The 20826-nt window shown below is 37.2% G+C and overlaps 1 protein-coding gene across 7 annotated transcripts in view; it reads left to right on the forward strand.

Moving 5' to 3' along the window:
• Positions 1–19999, forward strand: part of LOC125238655 (serine proteinase stubble-like) — a 69484-nt gene extending 49485 nt beyond the window's left edge. For 3 of the 7 annotated variants that reach the window (XM_048146040.1, XM_048146041.1, XM_048146042.1), the window contains 8 exons: positions 2333–2512; positions 9518–9850; positions 11380–11557; positions 14017–14116; positions 15212–15304; positions 16941–17045; positions 18985–19092; positions 19740–19919. In XM_048146040.1, coding sequence (XP_048001997.1) covers positions 2333–2512; positions 9518–9850; positions 11380–11557; positions 14017–14116; positions 15212–15304; positions 16941–17045; positions 18985–19092; positions 19740–19919 — 1277 coding nt within the window. Of the gene's footprint in view, positions 1–2332; positions 2513–2991; positions 3101–9517; positions 9851–11379; positions 11558–14016; positions 14117–15211; positions 15305–16940; positions 17046–18984; positions 19093–19739 lie in introns of those variants that run through there. The other 4 variants (XM_048146045.1, XM_048146043.1, XM_048146044.1 and 1 more) reach the window with 4 other exon arrangements.
• The last annotated feature ends 827 nt before the right edge of the window (positions 20000–20826 follow it).

Genomic DNA, 20826 nt, shown 5'->3' on the forward strand with positions numbered 1-20826 from the left:
TAGATAATGGTTAAGAATAGAAAAAAAGTTTCCAGAACAAAGTTATAGAGAATTTTATAAGCTTTCGAAATGTAGTAAACCAAAATTTCGTATGACGCATAGTTTTTGAAATATGAGCAAAAAACCAAAAAATGGGACCTTTTTCATCCCCCCCTCTTCGAGCTCACGTCCAAAGTCCGAGGACTTTTAGTATGTATGTCTCCTGACTACCCCTAACAACATCCCGTAGTGAAACTTTCTGCTTTCGGCCATTCCACCTAGACCCCCCTTTTGAGCATTCATTGACTGATCTAATAATAAAGAGTACTATCGTACAGTATGGCCACCCCGCTCCCCGCTGAAAATGCCGCCAACCCCCTCTCGGTTACCTCACAGTTACCGCCTGTCAATAACACGAACATTCGACCTGTCATATTTCACTCATACAGGCATAGTACGTTCACCTACACGAGCTAAGACTGTGTGCTAGGAATGCGCCTCTTTCAATATATTTGATCGCATGCATTTGAATTTCTTGACTGATAACTCTAATACTAAATTGAATATACTCTAAGGTAGAGCAGAGTCTAACTGGGGAAGTACCTCCGCTTTACAAAATACCGCAGTCAAGTAGCACTAGACCTTACTCAATGTTGTGTTCCTGCCGGTAAGTAAGGCAGCCAGAGCTCAACGAGGGTGCGGTATGCTGACGACGGGAGGACCTACGGAAGTAATTAGGACAATAAATTGACCTTTGAGTCGTCGGCACCCAGGCCCCTTCTAACTACAGGTTTGTACAAGTTTCTAATGAGTCGGCAACGCACATGTGCCACTCCTTGAGTGGCAGGCGTCCATAGGTTACAGTGACCGCTTTCCATCAGGTGGACCGTATGCCTGTTTGCCACCTACGTGTTACAAAAAAAACTCTCGACGAATTCACCTTAAACATTAAAAACTAAATCAAAATCGATTGATTCGTTCGGGAGCTATGATGCCACAGACAGACAGACATGTCAAGCGTCAAACCTATTATTATTATAACACTCCGTCGTTTTTGCGTTGGTGGTTAAAAACAAGAAACCTCCTTCAAAACTATAATAAAACACAACTTTCTATGAAAATTGGTCAAGTGCGAGTCGGATTTCGACATTTCCATACAAACAGGTCATGAGCGCCTGACGAAATGTGATAGCAACGTACACTAAATTTCGTATTTTCAATTTCGTATATTTCGGAAACGATAAGAGATAGAGCAAAATGGACTTCAGATTTTGGTTGTCGGTGGCACAATTTTTTTGTTTTCGTATATATACACCTTTTTTGGACCTATGTGGACAATATTATGGTCAGTGAAGTTCTAAACGGTCTTAAGCGCCTCCTTTTTAGTAGGAACTTAAGTCATTTTGGAAAATGATTTTTTTTTTTAACAATTTCTGAAACAAAACGAAACAGAAATTAATTTCTTTTGTACCTGTCCAACGCGCCTACACAATTTTAAGACGTTTAGTAACTACTTGCAGCGGCAGTGAGTGAAATTCGTAATCTGAGTTTTTTCTCTTAAGTTCGACTTACGCTTGACTGTAGATTTCTAATAGGTTTTCCTGTAATCTACAGGTAGAGGGCTATCTCGTGTATTTTTTTGAAAATTTTACGCTAAGTAGTTTCGGAGATAAGGGGGGAATGGTCATTTTTTGCTTATTTTCTTAAATTACTTCTAAATTACCGAAACAAAAAATATAAAAAAAATATATTTCAGATGCTGGTAAAATGCTCTTTCATTTGATATGTAACACAATATAGTTTTAATAACTTTGATTTTTAATTTTCAATTTTACCCCCCAAAAGTGACCCCTGTGATTAAATTTCATTTAATTAAATTACATGTCCGTCTTTGGGCCACAGGTTTACATACGTGTGCCAAATTTCAAGTAAATCGGTCTAGCAGTTTCGGAGAAATCGGCTGTGACAGAGGGACAGACAGACACGCGAGTGATCCTATAAGGGTTCCGTTTTTCCTCTTTGAGGTACGGAACCCTAAAAATACGTAGAAGCTAAATTTGACCCACTTCCCGGTTTCCGATTGAGCTGAAATTTTGCATACATATGTAAATCACGTGACAATGCAATATTATGGCATGATGGAGCTGATCTGATGATGGAGCAGAGAGGTGGTCATAGGAACTCTGTCATGAAACGTCGTATCCCCATCGAGTAAGGGGTTTTTATAAACGTCTTGGAGAGCAGTAGATGACTGTTGAAAGAAAGGTACAGTCGGCGATAAAATCTTGCGCCAAAAATGTTTTCTTTTTTGCGAAAAAACTTATTTCTAATATACCCCATTTTCTCTTTCCAGTGATACCCCAGACATGCCGATACCGCGGTTCTCGCTACCCCTGCGGGCTGAGTATATCGTGCGTACTCGGCGGTGGCAAGCCTATGGACCTCTGCTCTGGGGGCATGATATGGGCCTGCTGTGTGGACAGAGAGACCACAGAGAGACCCGCGGAGGTGGCGCCCACTGTGCATAATGCTAGTAAGTTGTTTTATGCTTTATAAATACTAGAAAACACAGATTTAAAGCCACCACGGCTTTTTATTGGCCGAATTTATACCAAACATTTATAAATATTATGTTTGAATAGCGTTTTAAATAGGGTAGTCACTTTAAATAAGTGTTTAGTACCATAAATAGTTGATTTAGACCGTTATAAAGCAAAAAATAGAATGAAGAAAGAGCGACCTCTATATAACATTAATATAAGTCAAATTGAAACCAAAAATTTACAAATATTATGGTAAGAATGGGATCATAGACAGGCTATAGTCACTTATGAGTGTTTAGTACAAAAAACGGCGTTATAAAACCAAAAATAAGCAAAAACATGTCGTAAAAAGCGCCTTCTATCGGGTTAATATGATAAGATAGATGTATACAGCGACATCTATTGCATTATACAACATTAAATACTAGTACTATCGGCACCCGGGCTCAGTATACCGCGCGCGCTCGGTGGCGGCAAGCCTATGGACCTCTGCTCTGGGGGTATGATATGGGCCTGCTGTGTGGACAGAGAGACCACAGAGAGACCCGCGGAGGTGGCGCCCACTGGGCATAATGCTAGTAAGTTCTATTATTACCTCAAACTGCTTTAAACACTCGACTCGATATTTGACAAAAAATAGTCCTACATCAATAAACATACTAAAACAGCAATTTGTCAGCGACATTTAGTGTCACGAGCGACAGTTAATATAAATATAGGTGAAATATATACCAACAATCGTCAAATACTTATTAATTTTAGGATGGGTTTCTAGGTATTGTAGTCCCTTTTTATAAGGCTTTAGTATCAAAAAATTTCATTTTTGGAACAAGCTTTTATCTCCGACTGTACCTTTCTTTCAACAGTCATCTGTTGCTTTCCGAGGCGGTGCGTTTCTAAAAGCCCCTTACTCGATGGGGATACGGCGTTTCATAATACAGTTCCTATGACCACCTTTCTGCTCCATCATCAGATGAGCTCCATGATACCATAATATTGCATTGTCACGTGATTTACATATGTATGCAAAATTTCAGATCAATCAGAAACCGGGAAGTGGGTCAAATTTAGCCTCTATGTTTTGACCTAAACTAACATACTAAAAGGCAAGTTAAAAAATAATAAAAATCTTGTAAAAACAGTAAATTGAGGCCGTTATAAAACCAAAACTAAGCAAAAATGTATCATCAGCAGCGGTTAGTGTAGGTCTGTACAAAAAAGGGACAAAAATTACGTTTTACTTGCTTATACATTTAATTAGTTATACTTATTTCAGACTTTATATGGAAATGGTATGAAATGCGATATTTTACGTCTGATCAAAAATACAGAAAAGTGTAAATGACCTTAATGCTATTTATATTCGACTTACTTAAAACTATAAAAATAGAGGCCAGGGACAGAATCAGAAATCTTGCCCTATTGTTCAAAATTAGGGCACGTATAGAGATTCACGAAAACTTATGTCACATGACACGACGCTCTATTGTTTCGCAATATACTGACATTCGCACACAATAGGTGAATAATAAATAAGTGCTAGAGTGCTTTCTTGTGGTGTGAGGCAGGAGAGGTCGCGATTACGGAAAGCTTCGCTGTCCTTACACGAATCAATTGCTTACATGAACAAAACATATAGAAACTAAGACGAAGCATAAAACTAATAACCACTTAAGTAGCTCTAAAATAGGCTTTGAAAAATTCTTCATGCTTATCGCATTTTATTGCAAAAATTTCATTTTTGGCACAAGCTTTTATCGCCGACTGTACCTTTCTTTCAACAATCATCTACTGCTCTCCGAGACATTTCTAAAAACCTATTACTCGATGAGATACGACGTTTCATGACAGTTCCTATGGCCACCTTTCTGCTCCATCATCAGATCAGCTCCATGATACCATAATATTGCATTGTCACGTCATTTACATATCTGTGCAAGATTTCAGCTCAATCGGAAAGCGGGAAGTGGGTCAAATTTAGCTTCTACGTTTTGACGCACACTAACATTAACATACTAACAAGGCAAGTTGAATAAAAGCTTGTAAAAAGAGAGGCGGGCATGCGGGCAACCCCATATTTCCCGCCGAGGTATGTGTGTGTAGTGCTTTTCTCAAACATGGTATGAAATAAATAAAAGTCTAATGAAAATAAAAACGTTGAATCTCCTAAATCGTGCGCCGTAGCGCAAAAAAAAGTAATCAAATTTTCGTTTTCCTTCAAGAGACGCCTTAGTTAGATATAAAAAAAAAACAGAAAATAAAAAAAAAAATCATTGTCAAAACGCGCCAAATATCAAATATTGCTTAGGACCTGTACCAGATGCAGTCGGCACATCTGTAATGCCCCTTTTTTTTTTATTGCTACATAACTAGATGTTATGTCACAAATATCTGTGACTGGAAATTAAATAAAAAGAGGATTTTATCGGCCTAGGCCTGCAAGATTTTCTATGAAATTCCATTAACGATCTCTTGTCCTAGTCGCACCGTCATACAAACGTCATATATGTTTGAGAAAATGAGTTTTCCGCTCTCGCTTACAACTTGGACGGTCACGTCACAGGCCGGTAAGCACCGCATTACCTTCCGGGCACTAATTCGACCCATTACGCAACTCATTGTTTACTTTCGCGTAAGACTTTTATAATTTGCGAGGTTTATGTTAATGTGAAATGAAAATTGCAAACCTCCTTTTTATTTTCGAATGCATAAATTAACCTTTCGATTTGTAGTATCAAAGAGGATCGAGTATTATAGAGTTACTGTCGAAGTAAAATGTGTAATCACAGTGCATAGACTGCCATCTCTCGACACAGGCTTAAAATTGATTTAGACTAACACGATTTGCACTCATAATTTTAGAACAAAACGGGACTTAATCGCGTAAACACTTACATTTATGATGTTGATGCAATTCCTCGCCAGTCTACCCGTGACCACGAACATAATGTGATGTTCGAAACGTCGGGCCTAATATAAATGTAAGTGTTTACGCGATTAAGTCCCGTTTTGTTCTAAAATTATTAACAGGCTTAAAAGTTTTGAACCTCAGTTTTGACAATTTGGCCCATATTCGTAGCTTGATATGTTTTAAAATGTCAAATATTAATATTAGCGCCATCTAGCTGAGCGTACCCCAAAGGTGTAATGCCGTCTAGGCCACCGTACCTTTTTCTGTATGGTGCTGAGGTACGTTTTTTTCTTAGATTTTATCTGTCTATACGGAGTTATATATTGTCTTTGGTAGTATATAAACGATAGCACTACTTGGCCTAGTAGCTTAAATCATTGATTTACAAAAATAAATATTTAGTTATTTATTTATACCTACAAAATCTCTAAAATAGGGTTCTTTTCTACCTTGCGGACCTCATCTGCCAAAGCAAATCTTCGGTTTGAATATTTGGTGAACGGCGGTTGACCCTCGCAACGCTCATGATTCCACTATGGGAGTCTTTCGCTTGCTCGGGTATCAATATTGCCATGTACAACAAAACGACAACTTTGTCCTCTTATAAAACATATAACTACGAGTATTTACTTAACTCTTGCTCTTGCTATTAAAATTAGAGATGGGCCGAATATTCGGTAAATATTCGGTATTCGGCATATTCGGCAACTTTGTCAATGTTCGTATTCGGCCGAATAGTTCGGTCACAATGCCGAATATTTACCGAATAAATAAAGTGTTAAATAACGTAAGTTGTTTCGTAATTCATCGGATTATGCCATCCTATTTCAGCATTCCAAGGAACTACAAAAATAGAGCTAAATATATGCTTAAAAATATCAATAACATTTTGTATTTTATAACAAAAATATAGGTCAAGAAAAAACAAAATTTTAAGTATCCTTCTATTGATTAAGAACAGAAGGCGCCGCTTTAGTAACACTACGAGTAGTAACATTATGTATTCATTACCATTTGTTTAAAAGTTTTAAACTCTACATCAGCTTTAAAAATATAGCGCACCGAATATTCGGCCGAATGTTCGGTTCGGTAAGATCTGAACCGAATGTTCGGCCGAATATTCGTATTCGGCAAAGTCCATATTCGACCCATCTCTAATTATAATCTTTCAAACTTAGTTTAGCCTGACTCTCATTATGTACCGACGATTAGCTACTACTAAAGACATTATATAACTCCGTATAGATGGATAAAATCTAAGAAAAAAACGTACCTCATAGCCGTAGAGAAAAAGGTACGGTGACCTAGATGGCGTTACACCTCTGGGAAGCGCTTGGCTAGATGGCGCTAATATTAAAATTTGACATTTTATTTAACACATATCAAGCTAAGAATATGGCCCAAATTGTCAAAACTGAGGTTCAAAAGTTTAAAGCCTGTGTCGTGAGATGGCAGTCTATGCACTATGATTACACTTACACGTTTTATTTTGACAGTAATTCTCTATAATACTCAATCCTCTTTGGCTACTACATATACAATATATTCCCGTCTCCCGAGGCTCGAGCAGTGAAACTGAGAGAAAGTCTACCATTGGAGCGTGCAGGGCAGCTTCATTGTTCCCACTATCTACGCCATTACTCAGACTAGTCAGACTATGTTGTAACTAAGACCAATTATTCTAACTCGCTGTGAGTTCAACCGGCTACGTGCCTTATGGGTATCTGACTTTTGGCACAGTATAATAAACCCGCCTCCTGTGTGGCTGTGTGGCCGTCGCCTGTGTGGTGACGGGTTAAGAATTTCACCACCCCATTTCTTCCCGTGGGTGTCGTAGAAGGCGACTGTGGGATATGGGTTAAATTGTGGCGTAGGCGAGAGGCTGGCAACCTGTCACTGCAATGTCACAGTTTCGTTTTCTTTCAACCCCTTATTTGCCAGGAGTGGCACTGAAGCTTTGGTGGTTTCATGAGCTTTGCCTACCCCTTTGTGGGATGCAGGCGTGGTGTGTGTGTGTGTGTGTGTGTGTGTGTGTGTGTGTGTGTGTGTGTGTGTGTGTGTGTATAATAAAGAATACTTTCGTACAATATGGCCACTCCCGCTCCCCGCTGAAAGTAGGGATAACCCCCTCTCGGTTACCTAACAGTTACCGCCTGTCAAAAACGCGAACAGTCGACCTGTCATATCTCACTCATACTAGCATGAAACGCGTTCACCTACACGAGATGAGAATGTGTGCTGGGAACGCGCCTCTTTCATATATTTGATCGCCAGTGTCCGAGATGTGCTTTTGGGCATGGGTATCTGATTTGGATGGCTTCGTTTGCTAGTGTTATTAAATTATCGTCTTAAATTCATTGCTAATTACTTATTCGCACGTGTATCGTTAAATTTTCGACGTAGTCACGTAATGTGATTATTATAGTACATTCATCATAAGGTAGGCAAAGTCATTAGTAAAAAAAACGTTTAAATACAATATTTCTTAAAAGTTCCGCTTTCCAATAAGTTTCCACCATATTGTAGGTTTATTGAATTTATTCGGTGAGGTATACATCAAGGAGGTCTTTGTTTAAATTGTATTGCCTTTGTATGTGTATTTTTCAGGCAGCAATATCATTAGCAATATCATTTGGTTACGGCATATGAAGGTTTACTTTAAACCAAAAACGATTTAAAATTGGACTGACAAAGCCCATACAAACAAGCGTACCTTTTAGGCTTAAAACTAGATGGCCCTGTTCGCAGCCTGGAAGTGTCCAAAATCATATTTTTCGAATATTTTTGCGTGTTTTTATGTTTTATAAGAACAAATGGCATATTTCTTTATTTTAAAATCGTCATCACGTCAATACACATTTTGAAAAAAAGACTTGTAGGCATCATCAGTGTAGTTACGATAGTATTTAATAGGTGGCGCTAATCGAGGTATGATTCTTAGTATGAAGTATGTAAATCCTATATAAATAAGCCTTGCATTAGACTAACCTGAGAGTATTTCAGGCCAAAAAACTGCGTTTACATGAATCCTGACAGGACCATTCGAATTGTAACAAATGCCTTTTGGTTTATAATCTTTATCAGAATATTTGGTGATTTTGTAAACGTAACGTTGTTACGTAACGTTCAAGTACGACACAAGTACTCATACTAGTAGTGCAAGTGAGATGCATAGAAAATAATAAATGTATGACCAGCACGTTACCGCATATGTCAACGTCAAACTTATAGTAACGACAGGAAACTAGCATAACGACCCGTAACGGTTGCGTCGCTCTTGAATAAGTCAAACGCGTTTCCCGTACACGTAACGTTACGTTACCCGTTTACTGATAAGTTCCGATGAGTATATTTATAGGTTAATTATTTAATTAGCGTGATTTTAGCATGTTAATCGCTTAGTTACGTTGTTAGATCAAGTCATTCATGATAATGATTACGCTGCCATTTGTTTAGTGTTAGGGTACAAAAAAATATTATTGGTATAAAAATAGGTTGTACCTTACAAATGCGGGGTAAATCTCTTCTGGGGGTCAATTGTAACTGATACATTTTTTCCTTTATTACACTATTAAATTGAGTTCCACATGTATCCACTGAGAACGTGTGCCATATGTAACCAGTGATCAGTCTAATTAATTATGCAAACATTGTAAAACATGGAAAAAAACTGATCAGATACATTTGTCCCCCAGTCGAAATTGCCTCGCTATACGTCTGGTGTTTCGGGCGGCAGGGATCGCTTACCATCAGGCGACCTGTCTGCTCGTTTGCCCCCTATCCCACAATAATAAAAAAACCTACAGACTATCAAGTATCATCACAACACACATCTTGCGCGACTTCAATTATGGTACCTACTTTATTTTGTTTCCTATAGAAAGTGAGCTAAGAGCTTATTGAGATACTTTTTTTCAAACATTGTGACCATTCCATTATAGTGCCACCTATTTTAATGTTTCTTGGCAAACACTTTCTCAACTATCCTTCTTAAGTAATCCTCCATAAGTCATTCATGTATACTTGTCAATAACATTGCCAGCTCCCACAGTGACTGACACCACTAACCACACTACACTAACAGGTGACCTAATAGAACTCATCGGGACATTCCCCCACGAAATCGACTACAACAATCAGTTCGACGATCCGGTCATCGTGTACACAGACCACCGCAAACCTCACAGGCCAGACAAATGGGACACTCAGAAACCCGACAAATGGGACACCAAACCCGACAAATGGGACACCAAACCGTGGGAGACACAAAAACCGGATAAACCGTGGGACGGGGACCAAAACCACTATTTTCATGTGAAACCGTCTTATCATGAAAGTACGACGAAGCCGTATGACTTTGGTGATGATGATTATGTGCCGGTGGTGACGAATGAGCACACAAGACCTAGTTATCCGGGTGAGATTTTGGGTTTTTTTGGTTTATTTGGTGGCGGGTTTGCTCAAGTGTTTTTTTTTTTGTTAAAGTGTGTCGTTATTGTTTTAATGGATAATACAGCTGATGATTGCTTGATAAAATAATATCTTCAAGTTCTCAGAGATCTTAATATTCTGTATAATTAACCTACATGGTCTTTCTTGAAACATATTTACAAGCAGTAACACCAATATTTTATCAACAAAGCTACAAAACTCTGACCGGTTTTGATTTTGGATTAATTTTTTGGGTTTCCAGCTACTAATTATATCTTTACATTTTAGCGATTTGGTGTTTTATATATATTTTACCGAGAATTTATAGCATTTGATTCATTTATTTATTAAAAACGTGAAAAATATTTTAACTATAATTTAATTCTTGCGTTATAGTAAAACACTTTGAGTCAATTCGCCACTTCTTTCTCGCTTTATCTTCAGCACTGCGTTTTCATAATCATCAGCACCTATTTTTGTAGCACACAAAAAGCACAAGCACTGACGGTTTTGGATCTGTGGTTCACTTTTGAAAGACTTTTTGAAGTTGGGTTTAAGCCTGGCGTCCACTTAGGTGAAGTGGAGCCGTGTCGAATCGAACCCTCCTTTACTATGAACGGTGAATTCGATTCGACGCGTTGCTAATAAATAGACGCAGTTTCATAAGAAATGCAGAAGGCGAATTAAAGAGATTCAACTCGGCAAGCCTAGTGGACGCCAGGCTTTAAAGTAGCACATTTTTGTTTTTAGCACGCTTTTCTGTCAAGTCTACTCCAGAGTATTGAATTAACTATTTTAATTGATTTTTTTTATACAGTTTATTAGAAAATTGATCAAACATGTTTAATATGATTTTATCTATCACCTGGACTAGCCTTAGAAAGCATTTTTTGTGTATTGCTGTGTTGTATCTGTAATTAAAATATTAATTTTGGTAATACTTAAATGTTGTGTTACATAGAATGCACTACAGTAAAACTAGTAGGTCTCTTCACTTTTGAGTGTGTAGTATTTCAATTATTGTATTTCCAGATTTATTTATATCTGCTTGTATACAATTAGTATTAATACAATTCTTAAATTGTTTAAATTTTATTAGCACAAGCACAATTTCACGAATAGCTGCAAAATGTATGTGTAGATTGCAGTAGTAATGAAACTATTCAAAATTTTACACTTAAACACGTAAATATATCACAAAAATACTTACACTTTACTCCGAACCACAAAATTACAAACCTTAAATAAATTTTCGGAGACAATAAACTTTAGTTCAGATACCAACGAATTTTGACTTCCTATACCTATTATATTTCTTTTACTAATTATGTAAAATTTGTAACTCTAATCATTTAAAAGGTGCTCCTCTACCTTAGGTCATACATATAAATACGTGACTTTCCGCTGAAAAAGGCTCAAAATTTAATTCTCATAGCTCATTAGAGAACCTTTTAGTCAAGAGCGCCTCATATTCAACCGATTTTCCTGTTCTAAAGGCCCTCTCACACATTTCAGGTTGCGGCGAGCACTTCACACGCTCCAATCGGATCGTCGGCGGTCACTCCACGGGTTTCGGGTCTCACCCGTGGCAAGCCGCGCTGATCAAGTCGGGTTTCTTGAGCAAGAAGCTGGCGTGTGGAGGCGCCCTTATTTCGGATCGATGGGTCATCACAGCTGCGCATTGTGTTGCTACGTAAGTAGATAGATAGATAGATAGATTTTTATTGGTATTAATCATACACTGTCAGTTTACAATCATAAATTACAAAAAAAAAAAACAATTCATTATATTCACATTACATGTTCATAAATTAATTAACAAATAATACCCTACTACAAAAAAATGTACCCAAGAAAAAGGTAAAATATTGTCGCTAAAATATAATATATGTAAATGCGCTCTATCATACGAGCAAATTTCATTCTTACGGTAAGTGACAATATGGTACATTTTACTTGAGATGGTCACAAATACATACATCTGCCAGTGGAAGGTTGGACCCTTATTGTCTTAAGGTTGTATATAAAGGATGACACGCTAGACCGGGAATCACAAAAAAAATCAAAATGAAAAATATTTCGTACCCTTGGTGCAATAAAGCCACATTTGTTAGTCGTATCAAAAAATCCTTGTAGCTTTCCACCTATTCGCGTTTCGCCGCGCTCTCAAAATTTCTGAACAGTATTTTTTTCTTGTAGTATGATTTAACTTTAACATTAAACATTATCTGTAAATAAAGATAAAAAAATATACTCCGATTTACTTCATAACTTTGGTAGTTACCATTTTATATCCTTAAAAGTTTGTGGACATTATGACAATAAGGTTGAGGTGATAAAGTTAATAATACTTGTGTCAGGAAGTCCCGCTCCTCCATGACAAAAAGTCACAAGTTACAGTTTTAGGTTATAGTATAGTGTAATCTAAACATAAAAAACAAAGCTAAAAATAAAATAAAGATCACAAACTAGCCGTCATAGAAAATGATTTGTCGGATGCCTTTCTCTAGCTCCAGCCCAATCTGCAGTCACTTCAGCGCTAATAAATAAGTTGTAGATAAGGAGTCATCAATGTCAAAACCACGTCAAAACTTTTTCCAACAAAAACTGTTCTGTTCATATCGTATCTAGAGCTAATATTTGACATGCCTCATGATTTGCATTGGACCGTACCACAACTTTTGCTTCACGGGGTCTCGGGTCACACCAAAAGGTACAATAAAGTCCTTAAAACATTCGCGTCCTTAAGAAAATTCATAATAAAACCTCCATATCGGTTCTGATTCTGATTCTTCATCATTCATTCATCGTTCAACATTCATTCCATTCACTCACCAATCAATCGTTACTCATTACTTATCAATACAAAACATAACCTTCGACGCAATCACTTTCACACCGCTAATGGTATTACCGAATTGTGAAATACGATTTGCTATACTTTCTCCATTAGCGAAGTTTCGTAACGGTTGTACAAGAAGTATAATTTAAGCTAATGTATGATGTTAAAATTTGTAAAGTACCTATGTGTGCGAAATGAAGGTTTTGCAACGAATTGCGTAATTTTACTCGCAAGAGGTGAAATAACATTTTCCGTTAGTGATATTTAGGCGAGACGATTAAAAAAACCTATTTAGTCAGTTAGATTATCAAAAATTTTTGCACACATTTTTTTTTCGTAAACGAAAAATGACGATGGTACAGTTCTTCGAAGTTTCGCGGAACGTCACACTTCTGTACAATTTTTACTTAAAAGTGTCGTCACGAGCCCCCACTCCGGAACTTTGATGTTATATATCTTTGTATCTTTTCATTATTTAGATAAAGCGAAAAATATGTCTTTTTAGACGACCGAATCAAACTACAATCCAATGGTTGACTGGTAGAGAATGCCTTTTGGCAGTAAGTCCGCCATTTGTACATGTTTTTTTGATTGCACAATAAAGTTTAAATAAATAAATAATTGACAGACTAAACGTAAACATCCGTCATCATAGTCGTCATCCGTATTCTTTAGTAGATCACACACACTAAAAGTTTTAGCAAAAAAAAACTTGTATGTATTTTTGTAATATTAGATTGTATGCTTAGGAAGAAATTTTAGAATATTCATATTGGTTTATTGCAGTCAATAGTACATACTTATAACTAACACTATCTACAAATAAATGTTGCTTAAATAACATACTAATACGTGAATGGGTTAAAACTATAGGATAGATAGGCATGATCTTAGAATCTTAAATAAATTATGATACAAGTGCGGAAAAGAGGAAGTTCGAAACATTTCACCCCGAAATTTCCTTACAGCCTTTCATGTGCGCTTGGTCAAAATATGTAATTAAATGGTGACCTTGAAGTAAAAAAATAATAATTTAAGATTTGCGCAGTAACAGATACCCAATTCGGAGCTCACTTAAGACGAAATATTTTTTTGCGAAACCCTTACATCCGTCTTTCGCATTAAAATGTTTTATTTATGCAAACTAAGCAACTAAGAGCTAAGTGTACTGATAAAATGCATGTAAAAACAGTCATCTACATCGCAGCAATTTTTTTTTATTGAAATTGTTGGATCCGTTTCCGAGAACCCTAAATATAATTATGTTTTTTGGTCTTTCACGTTTCAAATGTTTTATTTTGGTTTTTCAGAACACCGAACTCTCAGCTACGCGTCCGACTTGGCGAGTGGGACGTCCGGGATTCCGGGGAACGATACTCTCACGAGGAATTTGCCGTACAGAGGAAGGAGGTAAATAAATAAATCTTATGAGACAATCATACATAAATCTTATTAAACTTTGTTCGAATTTGACCGTGTATGTTTTTATGGTGACGACCGGTCTGGCACAGTTGGTAGTGACCCTGCCTGCTGCGCCGCGGTCCTGGGTTCGAATCCCGGTAAGGGCATTTATTTGTGTGATGAGCACAGATATTTTGTTCCTCAGTCATGTATGTTTTCTATGTATATGTATTTATATATTATATATATCGTTGTCTGAGTACCCACAACACAAGCCTTCTTGAGCTTAACGTGGGCCTCAGTCAATCTGTGTAATAATATTTATTTTCCCCTCACTAGCTCGGAAACACGTGTTTTGTCCTTCAATACCAGTGGGTAAAAACGCATTTTATCCACTAGTGGATAAAGTAATTTGACCTTGAATATGATCATTTTTTCTGCTTTAAAATTGATAAAAGTGAGTGAATCTAGTGATGACGATGATTTACCACCTGTGGAACTACTGGAAACAGTGATAAACGCGCTTTTTGCGTTGTACTTTCCTCGCTATAGTGAGGGGAAAAGTTTTGTGTTACACTCGGGTGCAAATGTATTTTACTTCTCGTGTATTGAAAAACTCGCAAGTTCAGGATTCTATTCTCGAACCACTCGCTTCGCTCGTGGTTCAACTATAGAATCCTTTCACTTGCTCGTTTTTCAATTCCACACTCGGCGTTAAAATACAACTTTGCACCCTTGTATAACAAATAACTATTATTTATGATGGCCGTAGTTCACTATTTTTAACCTCCGACGCAAAAACGACGGGGTCTTGACGTGTCTGTCTGTCTGTGTATTGTGTCTGTCTGTGGCATCGTAACTCTTAAACGGATTTCCGATTCAGATTCAATTTTTTTTGTCAGAAAGCTGAATTAGTCGGCAGTGTTCCTGAATTGGTGCACTATGTCGGTTTTTTTTTAATAGTAAATTTTGTGTTGTGGTTATTGTCAGCAGTATATTATGAAGTTTGTTTGTTGTGTTTGTTGGTGTTTGTTTGGTCTGGTCTTTGCTTGTTTGTTTGGTATGGTGTTTGTTTTTTGTTAAGAACAATTTTGATTTTTCCAGGTTCACCCGTCTTACGAGCCAGCCGATTTTAGAAATGACGTGGCGTTAGTCCAGCTAGATAGGGGCGTTGTGTTCAAGCAACATATATTACCGGTAAGCAACCTATTTATTTATTATTTAGAAATAAAGATGAAACGCTTATTATGAGTTTGCCTCCATTCAAAATTGTCCGGTTAATCTTCGTTATCTTCTATTTATTCTATCTGAGCTCCATGTACAGTAAGTAAAAAAATAAATAAATAAATAAGTGAACTAGTCTCTCTTATACACGGTGCTTGTGAGCATTGCAGGAGATTTTAACCACGCATTTCTGAGGCTAAAGGAAAGATTTTATTAATTCACATGAGGAAATTTTACAAAAAAATTTTTTATATATATTTTTTTATTGTTTTCGAATGTATTTTCACATAAAAAGTAAATGCTATTCATAAAACTTGCATTTAAAATGAATTTTGAGGTTTTTTTTCTAAAAACCTCCTTTTTGAAAGCTTTTATTTCGTACTTTTGGACATCTATCAACGAGGACAGTGAGACTAATTCTCCATAATGGCATCAATATCGTTAAAAAAGCCTTTTGTACTGAGTAACAATAAGAATTTTTTTTTCAATTGGTCATAATAAATATACACGGTGCTCCTGAGCATTGCGAGAGACTTTAAGAGCATATTCCTGAGCCCATTTTAAGACTAAAATGTCAATATTCTAGATTTCGCCTAGTCTTAAAAAATGGGATCAGGAATATGCTCTTAAAGTCTCTCGCAATGCTCAGGAGCACCGTGTATATTTATGAAAAATGTGGCAGTAAATAGTGATTTCTCCCTTGCTGATTCTGATTGCTTGAGTTAATAGGCTACTTTACCCTTTTTTAAAGCCTGTCTTATATGATTAAGTACTGTTCAATTAACCCAATTAAAATATTACCATTATATTTTATTATGACCAACAGCAAAAATTATACTTTTACGTAATCAGGTGAAAACAATACAGTTATGTTAATCTATAGATTATCTGTGCATCACGTCATTCTATTCGAAAACAACATTTTCTGACTTTTTTCACTAATTGTTTTGACATGCAGTAAGGTTCGAATTCGATGACGTCACTACATCGCTGACAGCGTTTTCGGTGACCATAAAAATATACATAAATCTTAATCGAAAATACGTAGTCATCGAATACACTTTGAGTACTCAAAATCTATAAATATTGTTTTTTATGTCGAATTCTATAGAATACAATCATTTATTGTTCCAAAATTCGATATGAGTCTAGAAGCCTGTTGGCTCACAGAAAACGTCATCCATTTTTTACGCGTTCGAAACTTTCAGTTAATGCTAAGATGAAGTCCAGTCGACCAATTACCCTAGGTACCCTAGGCCAGTGTAGAACATGTCATAGTGACGTTATAAATCAGATTGTAATAAAACCCTTACTGCTTGTCATTTTGACATGGTTGTACAGTAGCCTAGGGCTCCAATTGGTTGTACGTTAAATATTAGCTCTAAATACTATAATATAGATCGGATAATCCGGTATCAAAGTGACATTTGTGTTATTGTTACTGATATATCCGATTCATATCATACCCAGAGATAGACGTTGACGTATCTTAACATTATCTTAAAGTTCGAATCGCATCGTTTAGCATTTCAATCACAGCTCGAAAAGCCTTAAAATGATATTAAAGCCTCAATGTAATGACTAATCTATTTCATGTACATGATTCCAGGTGTGTCTACCTCAGAAGCAGATCAAATTGGCCGGCAAAATGGCGACAGTGGCAGGCTGGGGCCGAACGAGGCATGGTCAGAGCACCGTGCCTTCAGTGCTACAGGTAATGTTTACCTACAATCACGCTTGTATCCCATAAAGGGCTAGGCAGAGCACATGAAAATACTCAAGTTTCACCTCTCTCTTGGCAAATAAGGGGTTGAAAGAAAATTGTGACATTGCAGTGACAGGTTGACAGCCTCTCGCCTAATCTAACCAAAAATCCCACAGTCGACTTATACGACACTCACAAGGGTGGTGAAATTCTTAACCCATCACCACACGAACAATAGCACACACACACAGACAGGTAATGTTTATTAATTAAAATTTTCAAGTGAATTAAAATTTAGTCTAATATGCGATTGGGAGAAGAATACTGTCAGGGTCGCCATGTTACCAACGTTTTATTAATGGCGACAGTGGCAGGCTGGGCCGGACGAGGCATGGTCAGGGCACCGTGCCTTCAGTGCTACAGGTAATTCATTGATATTTAATGCACTGAGCATACTAGCTGCCTACCGAGGTTTTTTGACGACCGGTCTGGCGCAGTCGGTAGTGACCCTGCCTGCTGCGCCGCGGTCCCGGGTTCAAATCCCGGTAAGGGCATTTATTTGTTCCTGAGTCATGGATGTTTTCTATGTATATAAGTATTTATATATTATATATATCGTTGTCTGAGTACCCAAAACACAAGCCTTCTTGAGCTTACCGTGGGCCTCAGTCAATCTGTGTAAGAATGTCTTATAATATTTATTTATTTATTCTACCTACAGTATAGGAGAATTGTGCAGGTTTTAAACGGATGCACCTATCTAACACCAAGGATTACTTATACAGTATGTAAACTAATGAAAACCATTTACTGTAACCCGTAAATGTCCAGGTGATATTGAGAAACTTTTACTATGGGACCAACACCCAAAACGCGAAATAAAAATTTACTCTCCCATAGGAAATACTACTATAAAATAAAACGACCTATGAAACTGTCAGAAGATATTTTCGTGATTTCGGGGTTGATCCCATAGTAAAAGTTTCTCAGTATCACCTGGACATTTACGGGTTACAGTAAATGGTTTTCGTTAGTTTACATACTGTATAGGATTTACAAACATCATACTAAGAATCTTACCTCCATTTTTAGCGCCACCTATTAAATACTATCATAACTACACTGATGATGCCTACACATACACATTTATTTTTCTCAAAATGTGTATTGACGTGATATCATGATTTTAAAATAAAAAAATATGTCAAAATAAAAACATGCCAAAACATTTGGGGAAAATATGATTTTGGACACTTTCAGGCTGGAAAACAGCGACATCTAGTTTTAAGCCTAAAAGGCCCATATATTTCAGGGGTACGCTTTTTTGTATGGGCTTTGTCCAGTATTAAATCGTTCTTGGTTATTATAGATTGCCATTATTAGCGGTCCTGGGTTCGAATCCCGGTAATTTGTAAATATTTGTTCTTGAGTCATGGGTGTTTTCTATATATATCCCGTGGAGCATCCTACAGACACACGGTGTCCATAACTAATATCAAAGAGGATCGAGTATTGTAGAGAGTTACTGTCGAAGTAAAATGTGTAATCACAGTGCATAGACTGCCATCTCAAGAGAGCCTGTGTCAAGACACAGGCTTAAAACTTTTGAACGTCAGTTTTGACAATTTGGCCCATAAGTATTCTTAGCTTGATATGTGTTAAAATATCAAATATTAATATTAGCGCCATCTAGGCCACCGTTCCTTATTCTGTATGGTACTGGGGTATGTGTTTTTTTTTAGACTTTATCTGTCTATACGGAGTTATATATGTATTTGCTAATATGTAATTTAGGGGGGCGGGCTCTCCACGGGATATACATAAGTATGTATTTATCTATTTAAGTATGTATATCATCACTTAGCACCCATAGTACAAGTTGATGTGTAAGGTGTCTCCAATATTTATTTATTATTTATCTTTATGTACCTTTAATTGATATTTTCAGGAAGTGGACGTAGAAGTGATTCCGAACGAGCGCTGCCAGCGCTGGTTCCGCGCCGCCGGCCGGCGGGAGACCATACATGACGTGTTCCTTTGCGCCGGATACAAAGAGGTAAAACACATAGTTTCACATCACTAGCTCGGAATCACGTGTTTTGTCCTTTAATACCAGTGGGTAAAAACGCATTTTATCCACTAGTGGGTAAAGTAATTTGACCTTGAATAAAGTCAAATTAACTGCTTTAAAATTGATAAAAGTAGGTGAATCTAGTAATAAAGATGATTTACCACCTGTGGAACTACTGGAAGCTGTGATAAACGCATTTTTTGCGTTGAACTTTCCTCGCTGTAGTGAGGGGTTTGTGTTACACACATGTATAAAAGTTTTGTGTTACACACATGTATTTTACTTCTCGTGTGTTAAAAAATTCGCCAAGTTCAGGATTCTATTATTAATAGAATATTAACTATAGAATCCTTTCACTTGCTCGTTTTTCAATTCTACACTCGGCTTTAAAATACAACTGTATAACAAATAACTATTATTTTGCAAGGGGGCAAACTTGTTATTAAACCACAAGTGCTAAATTTATCCAGCGAAAGATTCTTATATTGAACCTTGAGTGTAGCGAGTGGTTCGAAAAGTGGAACTTGAGAGTTGAGAGTGTTTCAAGACACGTAGGTTAAACGAAATTTCCAATATTATAGTAATGTAAATATACCTAATTACCTATTAATTAACTAAAACAATTCTTCCAGGGTGGCAGAGATTCCTGCCAAGGCGACTCAGGCGGTCCGCTGACGATGAAGATGGAGGGGCGCAGCACACTGATCGGCCTCGTCTCGTGGGGCATCGGCTGCGGCCGCGAACACCTCCCGGGGGTCTACACTAACATACAGAAGTTCGTGCCGTGGATAGACAAGCTTATCGCGCCGTAGACCTGCGTAGACCTTGTGGTAAAATTGTAGACCTGTGTGAACCAGAGTAGGAAAAACTGTAGACCTGTGTAGACCTTATGGTAGAAAACTGTAGACCCCATTTTAAATTTGTAGACCTGTGTAGACCCGAGTGTAAATTTGTAGATCTGTGTAGACCTGTGTAGACCTGTGTAGACCTGTGTAGACCTTAGTGTAGACCCGGGTTCAGCTAGCAATAGTACTATTTCTGTCACTTAAGTCGCTCAACAGAAGCAGTACCAGTACGTCTAATACTCGCCATGGTGGAAAGTAAAACCTGACAAAAATTGCATACAAAGGTCAAGGGTCTACAGTAAAGAGTTCTGCAAAACAGGAGTTACGGAATTTCTAAAGGGTAGGGTCAGCAACGCGCAAGTAACACCTCTGTAGTTGCAAGCGTCCATATGCTACGGTGACTGCTTACCATCAGGCGGACCGTATGCTTCTATGCGGTGATGTGGTATAAAAAATACAACTCTGATTGACAAATTTTGAAGTGAGAACAGAACAACTAAAAAAGTGCTAAAGTAAAAACCTGAAAGAAAAAAAAAACATTTTTGCGTTCTTATTTTTTAGCACGTCGTTCATGAATTAAAAAAAATTGTGACGTTCTCAGTAAAAGGTACCGTATTGTTACCATAAGGGCAAAATTAGCTCGTATCATTATACCAATAGAGCGTTCTTTATGGTACCTTTTGCTTAAGGCCGGCAACAGACAGTCTTAATTTTCATAATCTTAAAAAAAGATTTGTATGACAGATCTGTCAGTGTCAGTTTGAACTGTCATTTTGCATACAATTTTTTTTTAAGATTATGAATTTTTAAGACTGTGGCAAGCCTAAGAATGACAAAATTTTCAAGGACTTGATTTTACACAGATTTTTAAGTC

The sequence above is a fragment of the Leguminivora glycinivorella genome, chromosome 24 (genome assembly GCF_023078275.1).
Source record: "Leguminivora glycinivorella isolate SPB_JAAS2020 chromosome 24, LegGlyc_1.1, whole genome shotgun sequence".
NCBI lineage: Eukaryota > Metazoa > Arthropoda > Insecta > Lepidoptera > Tortricidae > Leguminivora > Leguminivora glycinivorella.